At 50.2% G+C, this 26502-nt stretch overlaps 1 protein-coding gene across 1 annotated transcript in view; it reads right to left on the reverse strand.

The window, feature by feature from the left end:
• Positions 1 to 2314: 2314 nt before the first annotated feature.
• The window catches only part of CFAP57 (cilia and flagella associated protein 57), a 355646-nt gene continuing 331458 nt past the window's right edge, over positions 2315 to 26502 (reverse strand). The window contains exons 21-23 of the mRNA XM_085602986.1: positions 25444 to 25587; positions 4389 to 4524; positions 2315 to 2716 (exon numbers count right to left, since the gene is read on the reverse strand). Coding sequence (XP_085459112.1) covers positions 2532 to 2716; positions 4389 to 4524; positions 25444 to 25587 — 465 coding nt within the window. The 3' untranslated portion in view covers positions 2315 to 2531. The remainder of the gene's footprint in view (positions 2717 to 4388; positions 4525 to 25443; positions 25588 to 26502) is intronic.

Below are 26502 nucleotides of genomic sequence, written 5' to 3' on the forward strand. Positions count from 1 at the left end.
GCGTCCCTTCTGGAGACATTCTAGCTTCTCCTCTGGAGACACTCCAGCTTTCCCTGTGGACACACTCTAGCTTCCCCTCTAGACACGTTCTATCTTCCCTTCTAGACACGCACTTTGGCTTCCCCTCTGGATGCACTATAGCTTTCCCTGTGGACTCATTCTAGCTTCCCCTCTGGAAGCACTCTAGCTTCCCCTCTACACGCACTCTAGCTTCCCCTCTGGACGCACTCTAGCTTCCCTTCTGGACGCACTCTAGCTTCCCCTCTAGATGCACTCTAGCGTCCCCTCTGGATGCACTCTAGCTTCCCCTCTGGACGCACTCTAGCTTCCCCTCTGGACGCACTCTAGCTTCCCCTCTGGACGCACTCTAGCTTCCCCTCTGGACGCACTCTAGCTTCCCCTCTGGAAGCACTCTAGCTTCCCCTCTAGACGCACTCTAGCTTCCCCTCTGGACGCACTCTAGCTTACCCTCTGGACGGACTCTATCTTTCCCTGTGGATGCTGTCTAGCTTCCCCTATAGACACGCTCTATCTTCCCTTCTAGACACGCTCAATACTCCCTTCTAGTAACACTCTAGCTTCCCCTCTGGACGCACTCTAGCTTCCCCTCTGGATGCACCCTAGCTTTCCCTCTGGACACACTCTAGCTTCCCCTCTGGATGCACTCTAGCTTCCACTCTAGACAGGCCATAGCTTCCACTCTTGACACACTCTAGCTTCCTCTCTAGATGCACTCTGGCTTCACCTCTGAATGAACACTAGTTTCCACCCTAGACACACTCTAGCATCTCCCCAGACACATTCTAGCGTCCCTTCTGGAGACATTCTAGCTTCTCCTCTGGAGACACTCCAGCTTTCCCTGTGGACACACTCTAGCTTCCCCTCTAGACACACTCTAGCTTCCCCTCTAGACACATTCTATCTTCCCTTCTAGACACGCACTTTGGCTTCCCCTCTGGACGCACTCTAGCTTCCCCTCTGGACGCACTCTAGCTTCCCCTCTGGACGCACTCTAGCTTCCCCTCTGGACGCACTCTAGATTCCCCTCTGGACGCACTCTAGCTTCCCCTCTGGACGCACTCTAGCTTCCCCTCTGGACGCACTCTAGCTTCCCCTCTGGACGCACTCTAGCTTCCCCTCTGGACGCACTCTAGCTTCCCCTCTAGACGCACTCTAGCTTCCCCTCTGGATGCACTCTAGCTTACCCTCTCGACGAACTCTATCTTTCCCTGTGGATACAGTCTAGCTTCCCCTATAGACACGCTCTATCTTCCCTTCTAGACCCGCTCGATACTCCCTTCTAGTAACACTCTAGCTTCCCCTCTGGACGCACTCTAGCTTCCCCTCTGGATGCACTCTAGCTTTCCCTAGCTTCCCCTCTGGACGCACTCTAACTTCCTCTCTGGATGCACTTTAGCTTCCCCTCTGGATGCACTATAGCTTTCCCTGTGGACTCATTCTAGCTTCCCCTCTGGATGCACTATAGCTGACCCTCTGGATGCACTCTAGCTTCCCCTCTGGATGCACTCTAGCTTCCTCTCTGGACGCACTCTAGCTTCCTCTCTGGACGCACTCTAGCTTCCCCTCTGGACGCACTCTAGCTTCCCCTCTGGATGCACTCTAGCTTTCCCTGTGGACACACTCTAGCTTCCCCTCTGGACGCACTCTAGCTTCCTCTCTGGATGCACTTTAGCTTCCCCTCTGGATGCACTATAGCTTTCCCTGTGGACTCATTCTAGCTTCCCCTCTGGACGCACTCTAGCTTCCCCTCTGGATGCACTCTAGCTTCCCCTCTGGATGCACTCTAGTTTACCCTCTGGACGAACTCTATCTTTCCCTGTGGATACAGTCTAGCTTCCCCTCTAGACTCGCTCTATCTTCCCTTCTAGACACGCTTGATACTCCCTTCTAGTAACACTCTAGCTTTCCCTCTGGACGCACTCTAGCTTCCCCTCTGGATGCACTCTAGCTTTCCCTGTGGACACACTCTAGCATCCCCTCTAGACACCCTCTAGCTTCCCCTCTAGACACGCTCTATCTTCCCTTCTAGACACACTCTAGCTGCACCCTCTGGATGCACTCCAGCTTCCCCTCTAGTCTAGATGCACTATAGACACAGGCTTGCTTCCCCTCTAGACACACTCTAGATTGTAGTTTGTGCTTAGGGTAGTCATGTAAAGCATTCACTGATAATCACAAGACAAACAGCATTGGTTTATACAACTTCCCAAAGGTGTCTCCCCGCGTCTGTTCCTTGTTCTTTTCAGGGAGAAGGTACCCTATGGGGCGAGATACACTGCAACGTCCAAACATATTGAAAATAAGATGTGCTGGTCTTTTATTTATTTTACAGTTTTTTTAACATCCTGCTCTGATGGAAATATGAGCAGGTCTGGTTCTAAGAACCTAGGTCGGTTGACCCGGATGTTTTGGTCAGGAGGATCCATGCAGTGGCTGTCCTGTAAATTCCGGTCAGTGTTTGACCTCCATGTGTCTCCCTCTGCAGTTGCTCTGCCTGGGTATCCTAGTGTTCAGGCTACCAGTGCAGGAAGTTTGCCCCCAGAGGGCGGCCGGACCCCTGGCATCTGCTCGTGAATTAGAATTTGATCTCGAAGGCGCTTGATTTCCAATTTCTGCATTTCGATGATCCGCTGCGTCTCCTCCTCCATGTTCAGACGCATCACCTTGGGGGTCTGGCGGCCGTCTGTGGGGGGAGCTTTGGGAGAGAGAAGAGAGAGGAGTGAGGCTGCATCGATGAAATTATCGGGACAGGGTCTTAAGAATGAGACAGTCGACACAGGAATTGACAAAGAAATATGTGTAAGTGCAAATATGAGTGAGAGGGGGCATAAAGGAAGTGACAGGGGAGTAAAATGTATATAATACAGCTTGATTCATCCATACGGTGCACACCTCTCCCCTTGCACTGGCCATCAAAGCTGGAAGTATCTGGAGGTCTCAGATCACACATAGAGCTCATACATTGCTTCTAGATCACCAGGCACTCAAAAGGTAGCACAACTCTTTTTCAGTGGTGCCATTCGAATTTGGACATAGCTACCCATTTTCCACTGAAGTCTGCCTTTTCTTGGACCTCTTCCTCATTGTGTCCAGAAGCTCCTCCTAGAGATCTTTCTTGTCCTTTCTCTGCCCCCTCTCTCGTTTATCCTCCAGCTGATTCTTCACTCTCCTCCCTCCACACACTGTTTGCCTATTCCGCCTTGTCTTGCCTCCATAGCTCTGTTATTATCAATGTCACAAGACCATGGCCTGGCCACAATCTCTGATTATGAATTACTGTTGTATCCCTTACCTGGGAATACTCAGGGATTCTCCTTGTTATATTCTATCTGCCTAATGCGTTGTCAGGGGGCTGAGAGCACAAGAGGTACACAGGTAGTGATGGAGACAGTTCCAAGGGGGCTGAGAGCAAGAGAGGCACACGGGAAGCGACAGAGACAGTTCCAAAGGAGGCTGAGAGCAAGAGAGGCATGCAGGAAGTGATAGAGACAGTTCCAAAGGGGACTGAGAGCAAGAGGGGTACGCAAGAAGAGATAGAGACACGGCGTACCAAAGGGGGCTGAGAGCAAGAGAGGCATGCAGGAAGTGATGGAGACAGTTCCAAGGGGGCTGAGAGCAAGAGAGGCATCCAGGAAGTGATGGAGACAGTTCCAAGGGGGCAGAGAGCAAGAGAGGCATGCAGGAAGTGATGGAGACGGTTCCAAAGGGGGCTGAGAGCAAGAGAGGCACGCGGGAAGTGATGGAGACAGTTCCAAAGGGGACTGAGAGCAAGAGAGGCATGCAGGAAGTGATGGAGACAGTTCCAAAGGGGACTGAGAGCAAGAGGGGCACGCGGGAAGTGATGGAGACAGTTCCAAAGGGGACTGAGAGCAAGAGGGGCACACATGAAGTGATGGAGACAGACCGTACCAAAGGGGGCTGAAAGCAAGAGAGGCACACAGGAAGTGATGGAGACCGTCCCAAAGGGGGCCGAGAGCAGGAGAGGCACGCGGAAAGCGATGGAGACAGTTCCAAAGGGGGCTGACAGGAGTGGGGGCCTATGATTGAAAGAGGGCACTGGAGTAGTGGAGTATCATGCATACAGGAGATGGTTCAGAGGGGAGTGGGGGCGTGTGATTGAAAGAAGGCACTGGAGTGTCACGCATACAGGAGATGGTTCTGAGGGGAGTGGGGGCGTGTGATTGAAAGAAGGCATTGGAGTGTCACGCATACAGGAGATGGTTCTGAGGGGAGTGGGGGCCTGTGATTGAAAGAAGACACTGGAGTATCATGCACACAGTAGATGGTTCTGATGGAAGGTGGGATGCATGTGACTGGCAGAGCACACAGGATGTCTAGTGTAGACACACACATACAGGTCTCTTTACCATGGATGTCGCTGAGGCTTTGCTTCCGGTTCTTCCTGTTTAACCCCAGGGTAGCCTCCAGCTCGTGCACCTGTGTGCGGCACATCTTCAGCTCTCGTCTCAGGTCGTTGATCTCCTTTATCAGTGAGACGTTTTCCTAGGAAAGGAGAGATGTGAGCTCTATCTCTTTTGAACTTCTTTCACTAGGAGAAATGATGGATGCCTATCCACAGAATTCACAAAAGACTAGGAGGAAAGAAATCTGTCACCACCATGCAAACTCCACCAAGAGAGGAAAAGACAGGGCATTGGCAACAGAGACCCACCTCTTTAAAAGATACGGGTGTTCAACATTCAGAAGCCATCATGGTGAAGAGCCTGAAAGAGCTTATTCAAAGCAGAGTTCAAGAGTCACAGTAGGGTTCCCACCAGAGCAGTGTGTCAATAACAGCATACTGCTACACCTCATCAGGTTAGGGAAAGACTTAGGTGTCGGACAACAGTGATGTGATGCTTAAAAAGCTTTTGACAATGTAGATTTGGGCCCTATGATGCCAGGAGCCATGCTACTGAGATGTGAAACGGTCCCTTTTAGTCTAACACAAGATACAGAATAATAAGTGAAGTATACCAAAACAATGTTGATTTGTCTAACCCATTAGTAACCACAAAACCAAACCCTGCTGTAACCATGGACATCATAATCCAGCAGTAATCATGGACAGCCTAATCTGTCATTAACCAGGGTAACCCTAACCAAGAAGTAACCACAGCCACCCTAACCCAGCAGTAAACACCAACTCCCTAACCTGTCTGTACCCACAGACACATGAACCTACCAGTAACCAGACACCCTAACCCAGCAGTACCCACAGACAGACTAACCTAGAAGAAACCGCAGACACTCTAGCCCACCAGAAGTCACAGACACTAACTCAGCAGTAACCACAGCAACCCTAACACAGCCATAGCCGCAGACACTCTAACCAACCAGTAACCACAGACACTAACTCAGAAGTAACTGCAGCCACCCTAACCCAGCATTATCTACAGACACACTAACTCAGCAGTAACCACAGACACTCTAACCCACCAGTAGCCACAAACACTAACTCAGCAGTAACCACAGACACACTAAGCCTCAAATGCAGCTGCCACCATGCAGGAGCAATCATTTAATCTCTTTCTCTGCCCGCTTGGCAGTGGACAGGGAAACATATGAAGCCTCTGCTTCCAGAAACCAAGAGCATTTATCAGTTCTCACTAGCTGGAAGCGGAGTGTTTGCTCTGACTCAAGTCACAGCAAACAGACATGTCCCGAGGGTGGGAACCCCAGGACATAGCAGGAGTGGGCTCTCCGGGGTGGTGGACCCCAGGGCCATGTATGGCTCCAGGAGGGGTGTATGCGGTCCCCCTCCTTTGATCCGCGCGACCCCACTCCCAGTTTTTATTATATCAGAAGCCCAGGGAGGCGGTGGTCCCCGAGGCCCAGGGGGGTTCCATGCAGAACACCCCTAATGCTTTTAATTTAGCCCTGGGGAGGTGGTGGTCCCTGGGGCTTGAACAAGCCCCAGGTGGGTGGGCCCGTATTGCCCCTCTCCAAATTGAAAATGAAGGTGGTGGTCCCCGGGGCTGAAAAGAGCCTCAAGAAGGGGACCCCTCCTTTTATTTATACCACATGCCCCTGGGGCCTGGCCCACCCGGGGGCTAAATAGTAGAGAAGCGCGGGAGGCCGCGCTTCTTCTTTTTTAAATCTTTCAGCGGGAGCCGTGGATCCAGCGTGACTCCAACTGAAAATGTTTTTAAAAAATGCTTTTAACCCCAGCCGAGCCCCTGCAGTTGCCAGTAGGTAGTTATACTTAGGACAATGCTTCCATTGGAAAAGCATTTTTTTACTTGCCTATAACTTTGGCTCTGGTTGACGAATCTTCAGAAAACTTTACTAAAAAGGTGTCAAACTAGGTCTTGTTGTGCATGGAACGTTTCGGGTGATCTGTCAAGTGGAGGCGAAGAAAAAGGGGTGTGAAAAAAAGTGCTTTTTCCCTTGATAATTACCATAGAACCTTTTTAATCATGCCTGATGAAGTCCGAACTGCTGGACAGAATCACACTAAATTTGAAAGAAAGGTAGATTTGGTTATGCATATTATGCTTTCTGTTATTTGGTGTAAATACGTTCAGTAGTTGGTGAGAAATTTAAGAAAATACAGGTAGTGATATCTCCGGCCACGTCGACTTTGCGAAAAATAACAAGCTCGTGCAGGGAAATGCACAGCTCTGACTGACTGCCAACACTTCAACCAGGAAGTGTTGGCAGCCATATTGGAACTCGGATTCAGCTGAATCACCAAATAAAATGTAAAAAGAAAAAGAAAAGGGGCCAGGGTAGCAATACCCTGACCCCATTAAGGTGTTCCTGGGGTCCCAGAAGGACCCCGGCAGGCCAAATAAGCAATGCAGCTTGTTAGACCGGTCAGCCCTTTGGCAGTTCCCTCCTCATTTTATTTTTGTCCCTTTCCCCCTTCCTCATTTTTTCTGTCTACCAAACTTTTTGGGTGCTGATGTAGAAGTTCTGGGCGCTTCACCCTCACTACCTGAGGGGGAGGCGCAAGGTGCTCCACTGAGGAAACTAGATGAGGGAGGTTAGAGTTACAAAATGGTGGTTCCAACTGTCGCCTCTGCGCTTGGGCCATGACTGCCAAGGGAGGTTCCGGAACCTTCTGGGCCCCTCTGGCTAGTGTAACGCCCTGAACGTCTCAGGATCGTTTAACAGACACGATAATGAGAACGCAACCACTTGTGAAGGTTTAGTTATTTTAATGAAGGCAAAAATAATACAAGGAATAAACAAAGGTTATAGTCACTGGAATCCTCCAGGCTAAGTACGTTACCAGCCCACAGCACGGATGGTCCTAACCGTCCTCTGCATATACGCCGATCCCGGCGTATGCCAACAGAGGGCAGAAATGAAATGGCCGACAATGCCAATCGGTAGGCTGTGAGGGGCACGAAGAGTGTTGGGGAGAAACGAGGAGTCAGGGAAACACCCAGCCGGGGTCTCTACCTGAAGGGAGCAGCCGCTCAACCTCTTCCTCAGACTGCACCGGGACGCGGAGTCACCTCCTGGTGATGCGTCACCGATACCCCAATCACAAGCAAAGAAGACTGAACCGAGAGCAGCCGCTCGATCGATCCTGTGGACTTCCGAGTCTGTAACGCGGCAAACACCTCCTGGTGTGCGTTACAGCTGGCAGTCCCTGTATCTCTGGTCGGGCTGGGAGTTACGACTCCAACCAGCAAAAGCGCCACTGCGCTTTGACTCAGCCGAGTCAAAAAGCGAAGCTCAATGGTTATCCGGTAGAGCTTCCGGGTCCTTCACAGGTGACGATGGGGCAAGACACGGCCCAGGGAGTAACGACTCGACCTACCTCCGTTCTTGCCTTACTGGAGCACCACTCCGGAACACTGCTCTTCACTAAGCAGGTACGTCGGTGTAAACACAATATCCGACAGCGTTGTACCTCCCGGTTCCTCCCTTTATAGGGCGTGTTTTCCTTGAGTTATGTAACAGCTCTCCTGTTTACATAAGGGCATGTTTTCCTTGAGTTATGTAACAGCTCTCCTGTTTACATAAGGGCGTGTTTTCCTTGAGTTATGTAACAGCTCTCCTGTTTACATAAGGGCGTGTTTTCCTTGAGTTATGTAACAGCTCTCCTGTTTACATAAGGGCGTGTTTTCCTTGAGTTATGTAACAGCTCTCCTGTTTACATAACCTCTCAACCGCTAAGCATCCTGGGAGATGTAGTCCGTTTTCGCTGGTTACCGTTTTCCTCCCCTCGCATGACAGGAATTCTTGACAGTACATCCTCCCTCTCAGCGGCTCCCCACGGGTCCAGCGCTGGCAGGAAAACGCCGATGGAACAAGGAGACCAAGCGCGGAGCATGAACCCCTTCAGCCGGTTCCCATGACTGCTCCTCCGGGCCATAGCCTTTCCACGCAACCAGGTACCACAGCTTCCCCCTGCGCCATTGGGACGCCCGTATGCCCGACACTTCATACTCCACCTCCGACTCCACGCATACCGGCCTAGGTGTCCCAGACGGCTTGGAGGGTGCTGGTTTGAGCAATGATACATGAAAGACAGGGTGTATCCGCAATGACTGGGGCAAGCACACCTTCACGTTCACGGGACCCATACACTTGGTAATTCGATAGGGGCCCATGTACTTGGGATGGAACACACTGTTCTTTCGAAACCTCATGTTTCTTGTGGATATCCAGACGTAGTCTCCAGTGCGGTACAGTGGCCCGGGCCGTCTCTTCCTGTCTGCCACAGCCTTGTATCTTCTCTTGGCCTCTATTAGGACAGCCCTTGAGCGCATCAACGTGTCTTTTATGTGTGCCACCCTGTCCGCTGTGGCGGGAATCCTGTCCTCTCTGAACGGATGTAGAAATGGCAAGAACCTGGGATGTTGGCCATAGTTGCTATAGAACGGAGATGACTGTGTGGAGCTGTGAGTGGCATTGTTATAGGCGATCTCTGCAACCCATAGCAAGTCGACCCATTCTTCCCTGCCCTGGTCCACAAAACATCGCAGATACTGTTTGAGCGTTTGGTTCAGGCGCTCGGTTTGGCCGTCCGTTTGAGGGTGGTAGCTGGTGGACAGGGCGGTGTTAACATGCAGTGCAGTGCACCAAGTCTTCCAGAATTGCGCAGTAAACTGCGACCCCCGGTCCGACACGATCACCCCAGGTAATCCATGCAGTCGTACCACATTCTTGAGGAGTAGTGACGCCAATTCCCCGGCCGTAGGGACTCTCTTGCAGGGGATGAAGTGCCCCATTTTCGTCAAGTAATCCACCACCACCAGTATTGCCGTCATCCCCTGGTCTACCGGTAGGCCCACCACGAAGTCCAGTGATATGCTATCCCATGGTCTATCCGGGGTCGGAAGTGGATTTAAGAGCCCTTGGGTTCGGCCATGGTCGGCCTTCATGGTAGCACACGTAGGACACTCCTGTCCCCACCTCCTGACATCCACTCTCATGGTTGGCCACCAGAAATGCCGTCCCATGCTAGCCACCGTTTTTTCAAAGCCCAAATGACCTGCGCATGGAGAGTCATGGCACCAGATGAATGCTTGTTTCCTTAGCCTAGGCGTGAGTATCAATAGGCACCTGCCCTTCAGGGGTATCCCGTCCTTCAGCTGCCATTCTCTGTGACTGAGGAGCCACCTCCGCCATGCGAATGACCTGATCCCTCTCTTTATTCCCCTCAGGAAAGTATCCGGTTAGATAACCCCCAATACCATCCTCGGGGAAATGATGGAATGCTCGGTCGCAGGCAATGGTTCCTTAACTGCAGATTGACGGGACAGGGCGTCCGCCTTCCGGTTTTCCGTCCCCGGCCGATATGTGATGCGGAAGTTGAACCCCGCAAAGAAGATCATCCACCGCAGCTGTCTGGGAGAAAGGTGTCTTGTGGCCGTCATGAACTGTAGGTTCCGATGGTCCGTGTACACCGATACCACATGTCTTGCCCCCATCAACCAATGCCTCCATTCGGTGAAGGCGTCCTTGATTGCGAGAAGCTCCTTCTCCGCAATATGGTAGTTGCGTTCGGCGTCGTTGAGTTTGCGGGACATGTACGCAACGGGATGAAGCACCCCTGTGTCGTGGTTGCGTTGGGACAAGATAGCCCCCAGCGCCACATCCGATGCGTCCGCTTCCACCACGTAGGGGAGATCCGGATCGGGGTGAGCCAACACCGGCGCCTTACCAAAGGCGCTTTTCAGGGCCTCAAAGGCTTTGTTCGCTTCAGGGGACCAGACAAACTCCTTGGACTTCCTCAGTAGCTGTGTGATTGGGGCCACCAATCCTGAAAATCCATCTATAAACCGCCTGTAAAAGTTGGCGAAGCCAATGAAACTTTGGACGTCCTTCACGCTTTGGGGCACCGGCCATTCTTTCACCGCCTTGATCTTTCGTTCTGCCATCTCCTGTCCCTCTGGACTCAGCATCACTCCGAGGAATTCCACGGATGTGACGTGGAAGTCACACTTGCTGAGTTTACAAAACAGCATGTTTTCCCTCAGCTTTTGGAGCACAGCTTTGACGTGGTGTACGTGCTCCTCCACACTGGACGAATAGATGAGGATGTCGTCGATATATACGACCACGTAGATATCCAACTCCTCTCTGAATACCTCATTCAAAAAGTACTGAAAGGCTGCCGGGGCGTTGCACAGACCGAACGGCATGACGAGGTACTCAAAAAGGCCGAACCTGGTCTTAAAGGCGGTCTTCCACTCGTCTCCGTCCCTCATGCGCACCAGATGGTATGCCCCTTTCAAATCCAACTTGGTGTAGATACGAGCTTTCTTGACCTGTTCCAGGAGTACACTGATGAGAGGCAAGGGGTACCGATTCTTTACGGTTATCGCATTCAATGCCCTAAAGTCCACACAGGCTCTCAGCTCCCCATTAGCCTTCGGGATGAAGAAGAGTGGCGAGGCGGCCGGAGACTTGGACGGGCGGATGAATCCTAGCTTGAGGAGTTTATCCAGGTACCCCCGGAGATGCACGTTTTCAGGCTCCGTCAGGGCATACAGCCTGCCGCTGGGAACGCTGGCCCCTGGCACCAGGTCGATCTGGCAGTCAAACTGTCTATGTGGTGGTAGCACTTCCGCCTTCACCTCATCAAATACATCCTCAAAACTGTGATAAGCCTGGGGGAGAGCCACATCTTTTTCTGCCGCTGTAGCCACCGTCTGACTCCCGCTCTCATCTGCGTCAAGGGATTCCTTCTTATTCCACAATGCAGGATGCAATACGGTGACGTCAGTTCGATGCGATGTGTTGGCCAATCCACAGAGGGGTTGTGTTTCTGTAGCCACGGCAATCCCAATATGACGCCATATTGGGGCGCTCGGATGATGTTAAAATCGATTTGTTCCAAATGGTTCCTCCCACATCTCATCGGAAGGACCCCCGTGTGCTGCCCGATGGGCCCCGTCACCAATCGCCTTCCGTCTACAGCATAGACGTCTTCGGGTACAGCTTTGGGAAGAAGCACTAGCCCTAGCCTGCATGCCTCGTTGTGGTCCATAAACATGCCAGTGGCCCCTGAATCCACCATGGCCACAACGGGTATCCACTGGTCATGCACTCCCACGTGCACCGTGAGAAACAGGTGTCGTTGTCCCTTAGTGACCGAGTTGGAAAGTGAAGGGATGGATGAGTGACTCCGAGATGCCCCTTCTTTGGTCTGGGAGTCCTCTAGTTTTCCGCCGGTACGTCCACCACGGCTGTTACCGACCGGTTGGCCCGATAACGTGACGTCTTCGGTTTGGCAGGGCATTCACGTACGTAGTGGCCTTTTTTGCCACAATATAGGCACAATCCTTGTTTACGGCGTGACTCTTTCTCCGTGGCTGTGAGGCTCGCTCGTATTGCGCCGATGTCCATGGGTTCTCCCTTGGATGCGGTGGAAGTTTCAGGACTTCCCACTGTCACATAGGATGGAAGGGATTTTCCTTTTCTCCCATGATCCCCCTTTCTTTCACTTAGCCTATGTTCCAGCCGTAATACCAGGTTGATAAGGCCCTCACATGTCTTGGGTTGTGGGTCAATATGAGCCACGGCGTCCTTGAGCTCATCGCACAGCCCGTGATGGAAGAGCGCCGTCTGTTTAGCAACAGGCCACTTGGTTTCCGCAACCAGCCTTCGGAACGCATTGAGATACTGCACCAGGTCGTTGGAAACCTGTCTCAACTCAAGCATTTCACGGTCCGCCGTGTACGAGTCAGCCCTTCTGTCGAAGACCTTCAGGAATTCCTCGCGAAAAGCACCCCAATCACATAAGATGGGGTCGTCCCTGCTCACCAGAGGTACGGCCCATTGTGCCGCGTTTCCAGCCAAATAGGATATAAGGAAAGCCACACGAGCCTGACTCGTGGGGAACGCCCTTGGTTTGCACGATAAATGTAGCGCCACTTGTGTGAGGAATACCTGCACTGTGTTAGGATCCCCACTGTACCTCTCTGGTGTTGCCAAGGGGACGGCTACCGGTATTTCCACTACTACCGCAGGGGTCTGGTTCGTGAGGGAGGTGCTGGGCGTGAGCGGGTCCAATTGGATAGCATCCAGTCTGGCTTTTACATCGGCTGTTTCTTGCCTGGAGGCAGCCAATTCAATTTGCACGGTCGCTAAAGCAGCCAGCACATCATCAAGTGTTGCCATGTCTGTTATCGACCGGGAGACAGTTAGTGTTATTAAGGACGGATATTTTGTAACGCCCTGAACGTCTCAGGATCGTTTAACAGACACGATAATGAGAACGCAACCACTTGTGAAGGTTTAGTTATTTTAATGAAGGCAAAAATAATACAAGGAATAAACAAAGGTTATAGTCACTGGAATCCTCCAGGCTAAGTACGTTACCAGCCCACAGCACGGATGGTCCTAACCGTCCTCTGCATATACGCCGATCCCGGCGTATGCCAACAGAGGGCAGAAATGAAATGGCCGACAATGCCAATCGGTAGGCTGTGAGGGGCACGAAGAGTGTTGGGGAGAATCGAGGAGTCAGGGAAACACCCAGCCGGGGTCTCTACCTGAAGGGAGCAGCCGCTCAACCTCTTCCTCAGACTGCACCGGGACGCGGAGTCACCTCCTGGTGATGCGTCACTGATACCCCAATCACAAGCAAAGAAGACTGAACCGAGAGCAGCCGCTCGATCGATCCTGTGGACTTCCGAGTCTGTAACGCGGCAAACACCTCCTGGTGTGCGTTACAGCTGGCAGTCCCTGTATCTCTGGTCGGGCTGGGAGTTACGACTCCAACCAGCAAAAGCGCCACTGCGCTTTGACTCAGCCGAGTCAAAAAGCGAAGCTCAATGGTTATCTGGTAGAGCTTCCGGGTCCTTCACAGGTGACGATGGGGCAAGACACGGCCCAGGGAGTAACGACTCGACCTACCTCCGTTCTTGCCTTACTGGAGCACCACTCCGGAACACTGCTCTTCACTAAGCAGGTACGTCGGTGTAAACACAATATCCGACAGCGTTGTACCTCCCGGTTCCTCCCTTTATAGGGCGTGTTTTCCTTGAGTTATGTAACAGCTCTCCTGTTTACATAAGGGCGTGTTTTCCTTGAGTTATGTAACAGCTCTCCTGTTTACATAAGGGCGTGTTTTCCTTGAGTTATGTAACAGCTCTCCTGTTTACATAAGGGCGTGTTTTCCTTGAGTTATGTAACAGCTCTCCTGTTTACATAACCTCTCAACCGCTAAGCATCCTGGGAGATGTAGTCTGTTTTCGCTGGTTACCGTTTTCCTCCCCTCGCATGACAGGAATTCTTGACAGCTAGTCAGGCCCCAGGTGATAAATAGAGGTGACAGCTGGGCGGCCATTGTAGGATAGGTGAGGACTGCGGAAGGTTCAGGAGTAAGGCGCCTGTGTGAGGAGGTGGTTGTACTTAAAGGGGAACGGACAGGTCCAAGGGTCTGCACAGAGTCCTAAACATAGTAACATCACACCTAACCTTGTGACCGGTCCCTGACTGCAGTCAGTGAGAGGGAAGAGCAACGTAATACCGGGTTTTTCGCTAGTGGCAGAAGTCCATGAAGGGGGTCTAAGATTGTTGCCCAGGACCAACTCATCCCGTGTACCTTCCTGGCAGGAGTGGAAGGATCAGACTGGCCTTGGCGGTAACCCCCCCCTTGTCCTTGGTTGTTGAGGAGTGGAACGCAGCCCGTAGCAAGAGGACTGGGCCATACTGTCCAACTTTCACGGAGCCTTCCTGGTAGCGTAAAGTGCAGCGCCAGACCCCCCCCTCACTCCCCCGTAATATACCCGTGTCGAGTTCCTACCTGAAACGGACCCCATCGCCACCCCGTGATGGTCGAGTGGCCGGTGGTCCTCTGATTGGACTTGCGGTGCCCCGTGGGCTGAAGAGGTGAGGGGCCGGGAGTCAGCGACGCCGCTAAAACTCTGACGAGAGTCACTTCAGGAAGCAGGCAGGAAGGGCCGCCGTCCTCCGATCACGTGAAGAGGGGCCAAAGCGCCGCCCTTCACCGTTGAGAGTGAGGAAGTCTGCGCACTGCATTGGTGTTCGAGGGGGAGTACGAGAAACATCCAGGGCCCCAACTTAAGTTCACCGCGACTGGCTGTCAGGAAGCCGTAGCGGAAGGAGGCACTGTTCCAACAGTTGTGGGGAAAAATCTGTGGAAGTTCCCGGATACTCGCCGTCCATGGGGGAAAGGATTCCACACTAAAGAACAGACCCGTCTCTCACGGTGTGAGGGGACAGCAGCTCCAGTTCCGGCAGGACACCTGGAGCGGAGGATAACGAGACTGTACCGTAAGCTGGGCCTGGTAGAGAAGGGAGGGGAAGAGAGAGTTCTGTGAGGCCCACAGCTGGGTTCAGGGTGCGTTATAAATATACCTGTTATTTTTATTCTCTTGGAAGCCGAGACCCCTAGGAGACAAGCACAGACCTCGAGGGGATTAAGGCCTATGCAATATTGTTATGAGATGAAATGTTTGAAGTGTTTATTAATCTCTAGCTGCCAGGACTGTTACCATGGCTACAATGGAAGGCATTAGTAAATGATAATTAATCAAGTTGCTGTGAGACATCCTAGAGAGTTCAGGTGCTGTGCATAGGCCCCAGGGAAAGTAGTAGTGGGGTGCCAAGTTGGAAATAACATTTCATGTTGAGAGGTCAAGTCATACCTGGAAATACCAGTCTGAAATGTGACAGGGTGTGAAGTTTCTGTTTTAAAAACACTGGATGAAAAGTTTATCGTGTACTGTAAGACCTAGTATGCCTCAAGATATAGGGGAATGTTAATTTTGAAATGTACTGAAATGTTACCAGTGTAATGGGAAATTGAATATCTGAGCATAACAAGGAAGAGAAGTGTTAAAGTCTTTTAAAAAAGCTTCACATTTAATCAGTGTAGTGTCCTTTTTGGGTGAGGCTGCGCTAGATTGCGAGCTGGGTAGGATGCAAGCATGAAAAGCCAGAGGGAGGTGTAAGCCTGTTGACCTGAGCCAAGCTACCCCTAGGACGTTAGGTCCAACACAGCTAAATCGCAATATTTGCAAAAAAAAGAGTCCAGGCTCCAAGATTGTTCTTAAATAACCGGGCCTGCCCGTGCCCCGGGGACCGCCACCTCCCAGGGGCAAATTATGTTCGAATAATGTGGGGTTCCTGCATGCCCCACCAACAGCCCCGGGACCGTCACCTCCCTGGGGCTGAAATAAATTAATGTATGGGTCTGTTGCGGCCCCCTGGCCCCAGGGACCACCACCTCCCCGGGGCTAAATCGTACGTTGGAGGAGGCCTTGCTGCCTCCCTCATGGAGCTCAGATGGCCCTGGGAACTGCCACCCCCATGACTGGGTCCACCTACCTCTTAGGGAGGTACCTGTTTGCATTTGTTTGGTGGGAGCTGACACCTCCCACCAAGCAAAAACAAAAATAACTCTGCTTTCTGCAAGCCCAAGCTGTCAAACAGCTTCGGCTTGCAGAAAGCGGAGGTTTCATCTATTTCTCAAGCTGCCCCCACCCCCAACAATAATAATTTCTTTTTTTAAAAGGCCGGGTCCCAAGGGATGGGGTCCCCAAGGTCGTAATTGGCCTGGGGAGGGAGCTGTGCACACCTCCCCCCCCCCCCCAATGATAAAAATATATATATATTTTTTTAAACAGACCGGGGGGGGAAGTTGTTGGAGTCCCGCCTCCTTTCTCAGCCAACAGCGCCTCCTTTTACCTCCAGTAAGTCCCACACAGGGGGACTGCTGTGAGCTCATCTAAGACCCACCCCCCTTCTCCACCACTCTGCATACACGCTTCTTGATGCACTACTGGTTGGGGATGAAGTCCGCTTGGATACATACTGAGGGTTTTTGGGGCCAACAACCCCTCCTGCTACCTCTAGTAAGTCCTAAACAGAGGGATCAACAACCCCTCCTGCTACCTGCAGTATGTCCCCACAGAGGGATTGCTGAGAGCTCATCCGAGGCCCCACGCCCTTTCTCCACCACTCTGCAAACGTGCGTCCTGGTACACTACTAGTTGGGGAATAAAGTCCCCTTGGATGCTCAGGGTCCTTGGGGGCCAAGAACCCCTCCTGTTACACAGTGGGATTGCTGAGAACTCATCGGATGTACCGCCCCCTTTCTTAACCACTCTGCAAGCGCACCTCCTAGAGCACTATTGGTTGGGGGTTGAAGTCCGCTAGGATACATGCTGAGGGTCCTCAGGGGCCAATAACCCCTCCTGTTACCTCCATTAAGTCCCACACAGCGAGCCTGCGGAGAACTCCTGCAATTCCCCGCCCCTTTCTTCACCACTCTGCAAACACGCCTCCTGGCACTCTACTGGGTGGGGGATGAAGTCCGCTTGAATACATACTGAGGGTTCTTGGGGGCCAACAACCCCTCCTGCTATCTCCAGTAAGTCCGACACAGAGGGATCAACAACCTCTCCTGCTACCTCCAGTAAGTTGAACACAGAGGGATTCCTGAAGGCTTATCTGAAGCCCCACTCCCTTTCTCCACCACTCTGCAAACACACTTCCTGGCACACTACTGGCTGGCGATTGAAGTCCCCTTGGATGCTGAGTGGCCTTGAGGGCAAAGAACCCCTCCTGTTACCACCAGTAAGTCCCACGCTGCAGGATTGCTGAACGTTCTTTTGAGGTCCCGACCCCTAACTCCACCATTTTATAAACGCGCCCCCTGGTACACTTCCTTGCTGGGGGATTTAGTCCCCTTGGATGCTGAAGGTCACTGGGGGCTAAAAACCCCTTCTGTTACCTCCAGTAAGTCTCACACAGTGGGTTGCTGAGAGCTCGTGGAAGGCCCTGCCCCCTTTCTCCACCAGTTAGAAAATAGAATTAAAAAAACCTTAGAAGTTTACTGAAAAAAACTAAAAGTTACAGCGAAGACATAGTTAGGCATTAATATTAAAAAAATATTGAAATTCACTGAAAAAAACAAAAGTTACAGGGACATTAAAGGTAGGCTCAGATTTCGCTTGTACAAAACCATAGAAATTCAGCAGTTCTAGATACCTGAGTTAACTAGAACTTATGCACCCACAATACACTGCTTATGATCTCACATATTACATCACTCATGACATGATTAGAGAGATTATCACTGATAACATCATCCACAGAATCACTAACACACCCACTCACAACCCCATGCAGTTTTATACACTCACTCACCCACCCACAGAACCATTCACATACCTATTTATATATCCATACAACTTGTCCACATCCACTGATTCACCCATGCAAACACTCACATACCCACTCACTCACCCATACAGCCACTCACACAACCAATCACTCACTCAAACAACTACTCATACAACCACTTACTCACTCATACAACAAATTACACAGCCATACAATCACCCATACAGTTACTCACACACCCACTTAATCAATCATACATTCACTCAGACAGCCAGTCACTCACCCAAACAGCATCTCAACAGAGCATCCATACAACAACTCACGCTTCCACTCACACATTCTCACAATCACTTACATACCCATTCACTCATACCTACAAGTACTCAAATGACCACTCACTCACCCATACAGCCACTCACTCGCAATACAGCCACTCACACACCCACTAAGTTAACCAAACACCCGCACAAATTGTCACTAACTCACCAATACAGACACTTACAGATCCACACACTCGCTCATACAGCCACTGACACACCCACTCCCACACCTATGAAGCCACTCACACAGCCACTAACTCACCCATACAGCCACTAACACACCCATTCACTCTCCAATACAGCCACCCACACAGCCACTCACTCACCCATACAGCTACTCACATACCCATTCACATGTCCATATAGCCACTCACACACCCATACAGCCACACAGACATCTACTCATACTCTGATACAGACAGTCAGATAGCCACTCATATGAGATATGTTAGAAATAGTGATTAATTACTAGTACAGAAAGAATAGTAATTTAACTTATGCTGTAGCTTAGTATATATCTTTAAGTCTCTGAAATATTTACGAAACACAGTAACGGGATAATGTCACCAGTGAAGTCATTTGAGATCTAATCGGCGATGTCACTGACCAGGTCATGAGTGATATAATATGTGAGGTCATAAGCAGTGCATTGCGGGGGTGTAAGTTATAGTTAGCTCAGGTAACTATAACGGCCGAATTTCTCTGGTTTTGTACGAGTGAAATGTGACCCTAACTATAACATCCCTGTAACATTGTTTTTTTCTGTGAATTATATATATATATATATATATATATATATATATATATATATATATATATATATATATATACATATATACATATATACATACACACACACATATATACACTGAAAAAACCATAGGTTTCAGGGGCGTTATAGTTAGCTGGACTTTTCGCTCCTACAAAACCGTTGAAATTCCCCCGTTATAGTTAGTTCAGCTAACTATAACTCATGAGCCCGCAATGCACTGCTGATGATGGTCACATATTACATTACTCATGACATGGTCAGTGACATCATTGATGACATCACTGATGACATCACTGATGACATCATCCAGTGATTGTGTGTTTTTCTGAAAATTAAATATGTTTTATATATGTATATCTCAAGGTCGATGGAAGAATAAATGGGTATATGTATGTCTAAATGGATGATTTTTTTAATGAAAAATTGATTGTATAACTGACTGATTAAGTGTATCTTAGTGAATACATGGGTTAGTGAGTAATGTTTAAATATATAAATATCTGCATCAGTCTCTCACTTTGTGTATAAGTGGCTGCATGGGTTGGTGAGTAGCTACATGAGTGTCTATATGGGTTACTACTTGGTTTTTCGACTATCAGTATGAGTGTCTGAGTTTTACGTATGGTTCAGTGGGGGGTATTACTTAGTGTATATATGCATGAATGAGTGTGTCACTATTTGTATGTGTTGAAGACAATATGTGTGCAGGACTGTATGGGTGGATGAGTGTGTGTATGGGTGTGTTAGTGAGTGAATGACTGTCTCAATAGTGTCTTTATAAGTAACTACATATATTTTAAACTAGTATATGTGAGTATTGGTGTATATAAGTGAGTATATTTGAGAGTGAGAGATTGGAAGAGTTCCTGTATGAATAAGTATGTGTTTCTATAAGTGATTGTTCAAAAGAGTAAGTATGTGTAACTTTCTGAAGAAGTAAGTGTGGTGGTGTGTGTTTAACTGTATATGCAAGTAAATGGATGTTTGATTCTTTATTAGCATGAGTGACTATGTGTGTGAGTAACTCTATGGATGAGTGGCTGTGTGTAACAGGATGTATAGGTGTATGAGTGAGTACATGTATGAGTGACTATATAGGACGGTTGGTGAATGAGTGGATGTGTATGTAGATCTTAGAATTACTGAATAGGTTGTTGTAACTGGTATTGGTATGTCCATTGTTTTGAAATGTTTAGTTTCTGTTTTTATATGTGTGTATCAAAGGTTATATTAGGGTGAGAGGAGGTCTGCCAATCTATCACAAGGATGATGTCATCAGTGATGTCATTTGAGATGTCATCAGTGATGTCATCAGTGATGTCACTGACCATGTCATGAGTGATGTAATATGTGTCGTCATCAGCAGTGCATTGCGGGCGCGCGAGTTATAGTTAGCGGAATGGTTTTGTACGAGTGAAATGTCCAGCTAACTATAACGCCCCTGAAACCTATGGTTTTTTCCAGTGAATTTCTAAGGTTTTTTAAATGCTAATTCCCAACTATAACGTGCCTGAAACCTATGGTTTTTTCAGTGAATTTCAAAGGTTTTTTAAATGCTAATTTCTAACTATGTCTACAGATATAGGACATGTGAAGAAAGAAGTAAAGACGCACAGAAAGAAAAAAAAGAAATGCAGAAAGAAGCAACAGAAGTCCTCAAAGACGAAGAAAAGTGCAGGAAGATGGAAAACGTGCAAAAAGACCAAACAGAAGAGCAGAAAGAAGCCTTGTTGCAAAATCATCCTTTACCCTCAACTTTTTCAGACGGATACTGGTGGTAACTGAGTCTGACTAACCAGTCCTAGAGCCAGTGCTATGTTAAAAGACACTTAGAATGCAGTGAAAATACCTACATACACTAGGGAACACTAGGCGCTGGGGTCCCCCTGTTATTAGCATGACCTCCTCTGTAAGCCCCTAGTATATAATAGGGCAGAGGGGATTAAAACTACCTCTTAAAACGCGCCACAGGGCGTGTTTGCACACGTCACCTCAGGCCCCGTCCCCTCCCTTCACCACTGTGCAAACATGCTCTGTGGCCGTTTTAAGTTGGGAGATTACGTCCCCTTGAATCCTTAACCTTCAGTAAGCGCCACAGAGCTGCGCTGCAGAGAGGTGTAAAAAGGGGCACAGCCTAGTCCACCTCTCTGCAACGCAGCGCAGTGGCGCTTACTGGAAGCACCTGGTGTGCTAGTTGGCCCCAGGAGCCCTCAGGATTGAAGGGGAATTATTTCCCCAACTTAAAACACGCCACAGGGCGTGTTTGCACACGTCACCTCAGTCCTCGTCCCCTCCCTTCACCATTGTGTAAACTCGCCCTGTGGCCGTTTTAATTTGGGCGATTAAGTCCCCTTGAATCCTGAGTGTCCCTAGGGGCAAATTAGCCCACTAGGTACGTCCAGTAAGCGCCATTGCAGAGAGGTGTAAAAAGGGGCATGGCCTGCACCACCTCTCTGCAACGCTGCGCAGTGGCGCTTGCTGGAAGCACCTGGTGGGCTCGTTAGCCCCCAGGGTCCCTCAAGATTGAAGGAGAATTATTTCCCCAACTTAAAAAGTGCCACAGGGCGTGTTTGCACACGTCACCTCAAGCCCCGTCCCCTCCCTTCACCACTGTGTAAACGCGCCCTGTGGCCGTTCTAAATTGAGAGATTAAGTCCCCTTGAATCCTAAGGGTCCCTAGGGTCAAACTAGGCCACTAGGTACCTCCAGTAAGCGCTACAGAGCTGCGTTGCAGAGAGGTGTAAAAAGGGGCGTGGCACCTGTCTGCAACACAGCTCCCTGGCGCATACTGGAGATACCTGTTGGGCTAGTTGCCCCTCAGGGACCCTCAGTATTGAAAGATAATTAATTCACCAACTTACAACTCACCACGGGCGCGTTTGCACAATGGTGAAGGAAGGCGGCGTGGCCTGAGGTGACATGTCTGCAAACGCCCTGTGGCGCGTTTTAAGTTGGAGAATTAATTCCTCCTCAATCCTGAGGGTCCCGGGGGCCAACTAGCCCACCAGGTACCTCCAGTATGCGCCAGAGAGCTGCGTTGCAGAGAGGTGTTCAGAGGCCACGCCCCTTTTTACAACACTCTGCAACGCAGCTCCGTGGCGCTTACTGGAGCCACCTGGTGGGCTAGTTCCCCCCTAGGGTCCCTCAGGATTGAAAAGGAATTAATTCCTCAACTTAAAGCACGCCACACGGCGTGTTTGCACACATGGCACCTCAGGCCCCGCCCCCTCCCTTCACCGCTGTGCAAACGCGCCCTGTGGCGCGTTTTAAGTTGGGGGATTAACTCCCCTTGAATCCTGAGGGTCCCTGGGGTGCAACTAGCCCACCAGCTACCTCCTTAAGGCGCCACAGGGCTACGTTGCAGAGAGGTGTAAAAAGGGGCGTGGCCTCAGAACACCTCTCTGCAACGCAGCCCCCTGGCGCATACTGGAGGTTCCTGGTGGGCTAGTTGGCCCCCAGGGACCCCCAGTATTCAAGTATCCAGGGGGCGCGTTTGCAGAGTGCTGCTATGAGGGGGCGTGGCCTCCGGCGCGATGCCGGTCTTTAACTTTTTTTTTTTTTAAGAAGGGGGACTGTGTGGCCCCCCTTCTTTTTCTAATTTATTGGCCCTGGGGACCCCATCCCCCAGGGCCTGCTCCCTTATTTATTTATTTTTTTATGAAAAAATTTGGAAGGGGGCCGCGTGGCCCCCCTCCCGAGGCCTTCATCGGCCCTGGGTACCCCATCCCCCGAAGCATGGCCTTCTTTTAATTATTATTTTTTTGGAGGGGGGCTGCGTTGCCCCCCTCCTCAGGCCACTTATGGCCCTGGGGATCCCATCCCCCGGGGCCGGCCTTTGTTCTTTTATCCATTTTTTTTTTTTACTAACATTTTGGGGAGGGGGGCTGTGTGGCCCCTCTCCTGGGCCACTTGTAGCCCCAGGGACCCCGGAGCTGGCCCTCTCCATTGGGGACCGTGGGGGGGTCCCCAATCCCCCACGGTCCCGCCGGCTCCCGGTGTCCCTCGGGAGCCAGCATTGCTTTTCCACATGGGGAGCTGCTAAGATGCAGCTCCCCGTGTGGAAAAGCAATTTGGTTTGCATTTTGAAAGATCCAAACCAATCCAAACCAAGTTTGCTATGGCAGGGCGGGAGCCGTGAGGCTCCTGCCCTGCCATAGCAAACTACAGTGTCCCGGGGGTGGGCATCCTGGGACACTGCAGGAGGGGGCCCCCCTCCCAACATTTCAAAAGCCCCGGGGAGGTGGTGGTCCCCACAGGTTCTTTTTTTTTTAATTTCAAACAACACAAGCTCCGGGGGTGGCGGTCCCCGAGGCTGAGGGTGGGCCATGAGCCCCCCGCATACATTGTTACAAAGCCCGGGGGAGTGGCAGTCCCCGGGGCTTGGGGTGCCTTTGAGCCCCCCCACCCAGTTATTTTCGAAGCCCCAGGGGTTGGCGGTACCCGGGACTGGGGGGGGGGGGCTGTGAGCCCCCCACATCATTTTATAAAGCCCCGGGGTGTGGTGGTCCTCTGGGCCCCCCATTACAATTAAAATATTGCCCCCCGAGACTTGGCCCACCCGGGGGGCTAAATAGTAACAAAGCGCGGGAGCCCTAGCTTAGTTTGGGGTGGGGGCCCTGGGGGTCCTTGTGGGACCCCCTAAGCAGGCCTAGGTGGTCAGGGTGTTTCTACCCTGCCCCCGTTTTGCGCCTTAGTTTTGCTGAGTTCTACCGAGGCACAAGATGGCTGCCAGAACTTCCTGGTTTGGAGTGTTGACAGCCAATTAGCATAAAGCTCGAGATCAGAAGGGTGCGCGGATCCTGCGCGGCCATAGAGATATCTATGTTTTTACTTTTGATTTTCTCAGCAACTACTGAACGGATTTACACCATTTAACAAAAAGGGTTCTTTCTGAACCAAGAACTACCTCTTTGCCAAATTTGGTGTAATTCCGTTCAGCAGTTCGGGCTGTAGCCCCGGCTAAAGTTTCCTATGGGAAATTGCATAGGGAAAACACATTTGGGACCCCCCTTTTTTCTCAGCCCCGCTTGCCGAATCACCCCGAAACTTTCAAGATAGGAGCGGACAGGAGCGGGCCATAAGTTTTGAAAATTTCGCCGATTCGTCAATCGTTGCCAAAGTTATTGGGAATAAAATGTTGCGAATTTCCTATGGAAAATAGGTCCTAACTATAACTATCGACTGGTGACCGCCAGTAGATTATATATATATACGCTGCGTGAAGATGTACACACCTTGGATAGGGGGAGGAGCCAAGAGACTGCTACACTGGGAGTGGTCTCTGAAATGCTTTAAGAACTACAGGTGAATCGACCATGTCTGTGATTCCATCACTGATGAAAGCCGTCCCGGCTAGTGCCTCAGCATTTCACGGACATTTCCATGCTCGAATTTGTTTCAATAAAGCCACTTGAACCCCGGAGCTGTGTCCTGCCTACTTCGTACCCGTAAGTGAGCATTTGGTGGTGATGTTAGGCCGGTATTGTTGACACCGGCATAGGATACGCCCTCTCGTTCAGGCGCTCTGCGAGTAGTCAACAAAAACTTGGATTGTGCATTGAAAATGCAACGCAGAGCGCCCCCAAGCGGAGTTAGTGCCATGGAGCAGTGATTTTCTGCACGGGGAGAGAGGAGGCAGATTTTACTGCCTGATAAGGGGACACAAGTGGAATGAACCGGACAATCTTACTCTTGGCAAGCTGCGGCGGATTATGTGAAAAATCGCCAAGTTTGGGGACACCACTGTGTGTTTTGGACTCACTCTATCACTCCATGAGGTTTCCACGATGAACTACATGACCCAGCATGCAGCCTGCCTGGAAACACTGCGTGAAGATGTACACACCTTGGATAGGGGGAGGAGCCAAGAGACTGCTACACTGTTAGTGGTCTGTGAAATGCTTTAAGAACTACTGGTGAATTGACCATGCCTGTGATTTCGGCACTGATGAAAGCCGTCCCGGCTAGTGCCTCAGCACTTCACGGACATTTCCAAGCTCAAATTTGTTTCAATAGAGCCACTTGAACCCCGGAGCTGTGTCCTGCCTACTTCGTACCCGTAAGTGAGCATTTGGTGGTGATATATATATATATACACATATATATGTATATATATATATATATAAACTCTGTATTCTGGAGTCCATAATTTTGCGGATCACTATTTGTGAACTCGATATTCTATATATTGTGCACATCTCAGATCATGGCATCTATAAAATATTGCTATAGGCTCAATACACTTTAATTCTTAATAACCATATAGAGCACTTCATGCTTGTACTCATGACACTAATAAAGGACTGGATGCCTCTGTTCATGGCACTCACAGCTGTATCAACGTCACTGCATATGTCTGTTCCTGGTGCTTGCAGCATTCTATACAAGCTCGCTCTCGCTGTATATTGGATAATACGCTTCTATTTTTGTTGCCTATCAGACACTGCATGCTTTCTTTATGGTATAGTCCTCCTTGATACATGGTGACTATAAGATTTGATGTACTTTTATTCTTATTTTCTATACGATGCTTCTATTCGCAGTGCTTATGGAGCCTTGCGACTCGGTTTATGGTTATCCAAAGCACTATCCATGTCACAGCATATGATACAGGATTCTGTTGTTTTTGGTCTTGTTGTCTATGGAGTCCAAGGTGCTGTTAGAGTGCCCAGCATACACTGCACACCTCTACCCCCTTTGCCACAAGCTCCAGACTTACACCTCCACTGATAAGCACCCCCCCTCTCCATAGCATCCGCTTGGTACCTGCATGACGCGGACATTGTCCGACCGGTGGATCTCGGTGTCCTTCACCATCTTCTTCTGTAGTGTGGCCAGGCTGTGCTCCAGGTGCTCGCGCTGCCTGGAATACTCCCGGTGGATGTCCGCGTCTACGCCCACGATTTCCAACTGTGGGACAGGCAAGGACAAGGCGGAGTATGATCGGGGCAGCACAGTGTAAAGTAAGTAGGGATGTACAGGAGAACAAGCAGTTCAGAGATCACAGAACTCACAAAACAAAGTCAGAGAGAGGAATGTAACCTGCATAGCACAAACCTAGCAATAAAGCAATGGACCATTGTTGAAGAGGGTAATGAGATGGAGAAAACAAATGGAAATGGAGGTACAGTCAAAGCTGTTGAGGGCCTGGCTACTGGGCAAAGGGGACAGGAGAGGGGGGTAACAGATGTGTGCCTTTTAACTACAGAGGTAGGTAAAGAGGCACTAACCTTGGAGTTAGATTGTCAAACATTTTATCTAAGACCACAGGGGAAGCAGAAATCTTTTTAGCAGGTGATGTTGAGCAAGGAGTAATATGGAGACGGGTGGAGTGGAAGAGCAATGTCTGCTGGAAGACATGTTGGCAGTGGGTGATGAGGGAGTCTCTTCCTGAGTTTACACTCATTGGGAGTCTACACTGTGGCGAGGGGGCGCCTCTAACACCTCAAGCACTGGTATAGAGGACATAGCCACACTCCACAGGCAGGAGTCTTTTGAGTTCATCCAGCTGCATGTCAGACTTTACTCCTCAAAACGCCTACATGTGTTACAGAACCAGACCTGCCTTTGGTCGCATTGGTTTTGATGGTCCTTTGAGCTATTCTGCACCACCAGCATGGGACACTGGAAACTTCTCAATTCCTAGAACTGTTAAGAACAGCTAACAGGGCCCAGACAGTTCTATGGACATCACACAACTCAACCAAAAGTCATGACAGACGGCCTGTCCCTCCAGCATCCTTGGGTCACCAGATTCTGGCCACCACAAGGTGACCAAAAACATGACCATAACACAAGGGAGGCCGGTGGGCTACAAATGCGAAG

The sequence above is a fragment of the Triturus cristatus genome, chromosome 4_2 (assembly GCF_964204655.1).
Source record: "Triturus cristatus chromosome 4_2, aTriCri1.1, whole genome shotgun sequence".
Lineage (NCBI taxonomy): Eukaryota > Metazoa > Chordata > Amphibia > Caudata > Salamandridae > Triturus > Triturus cristatus.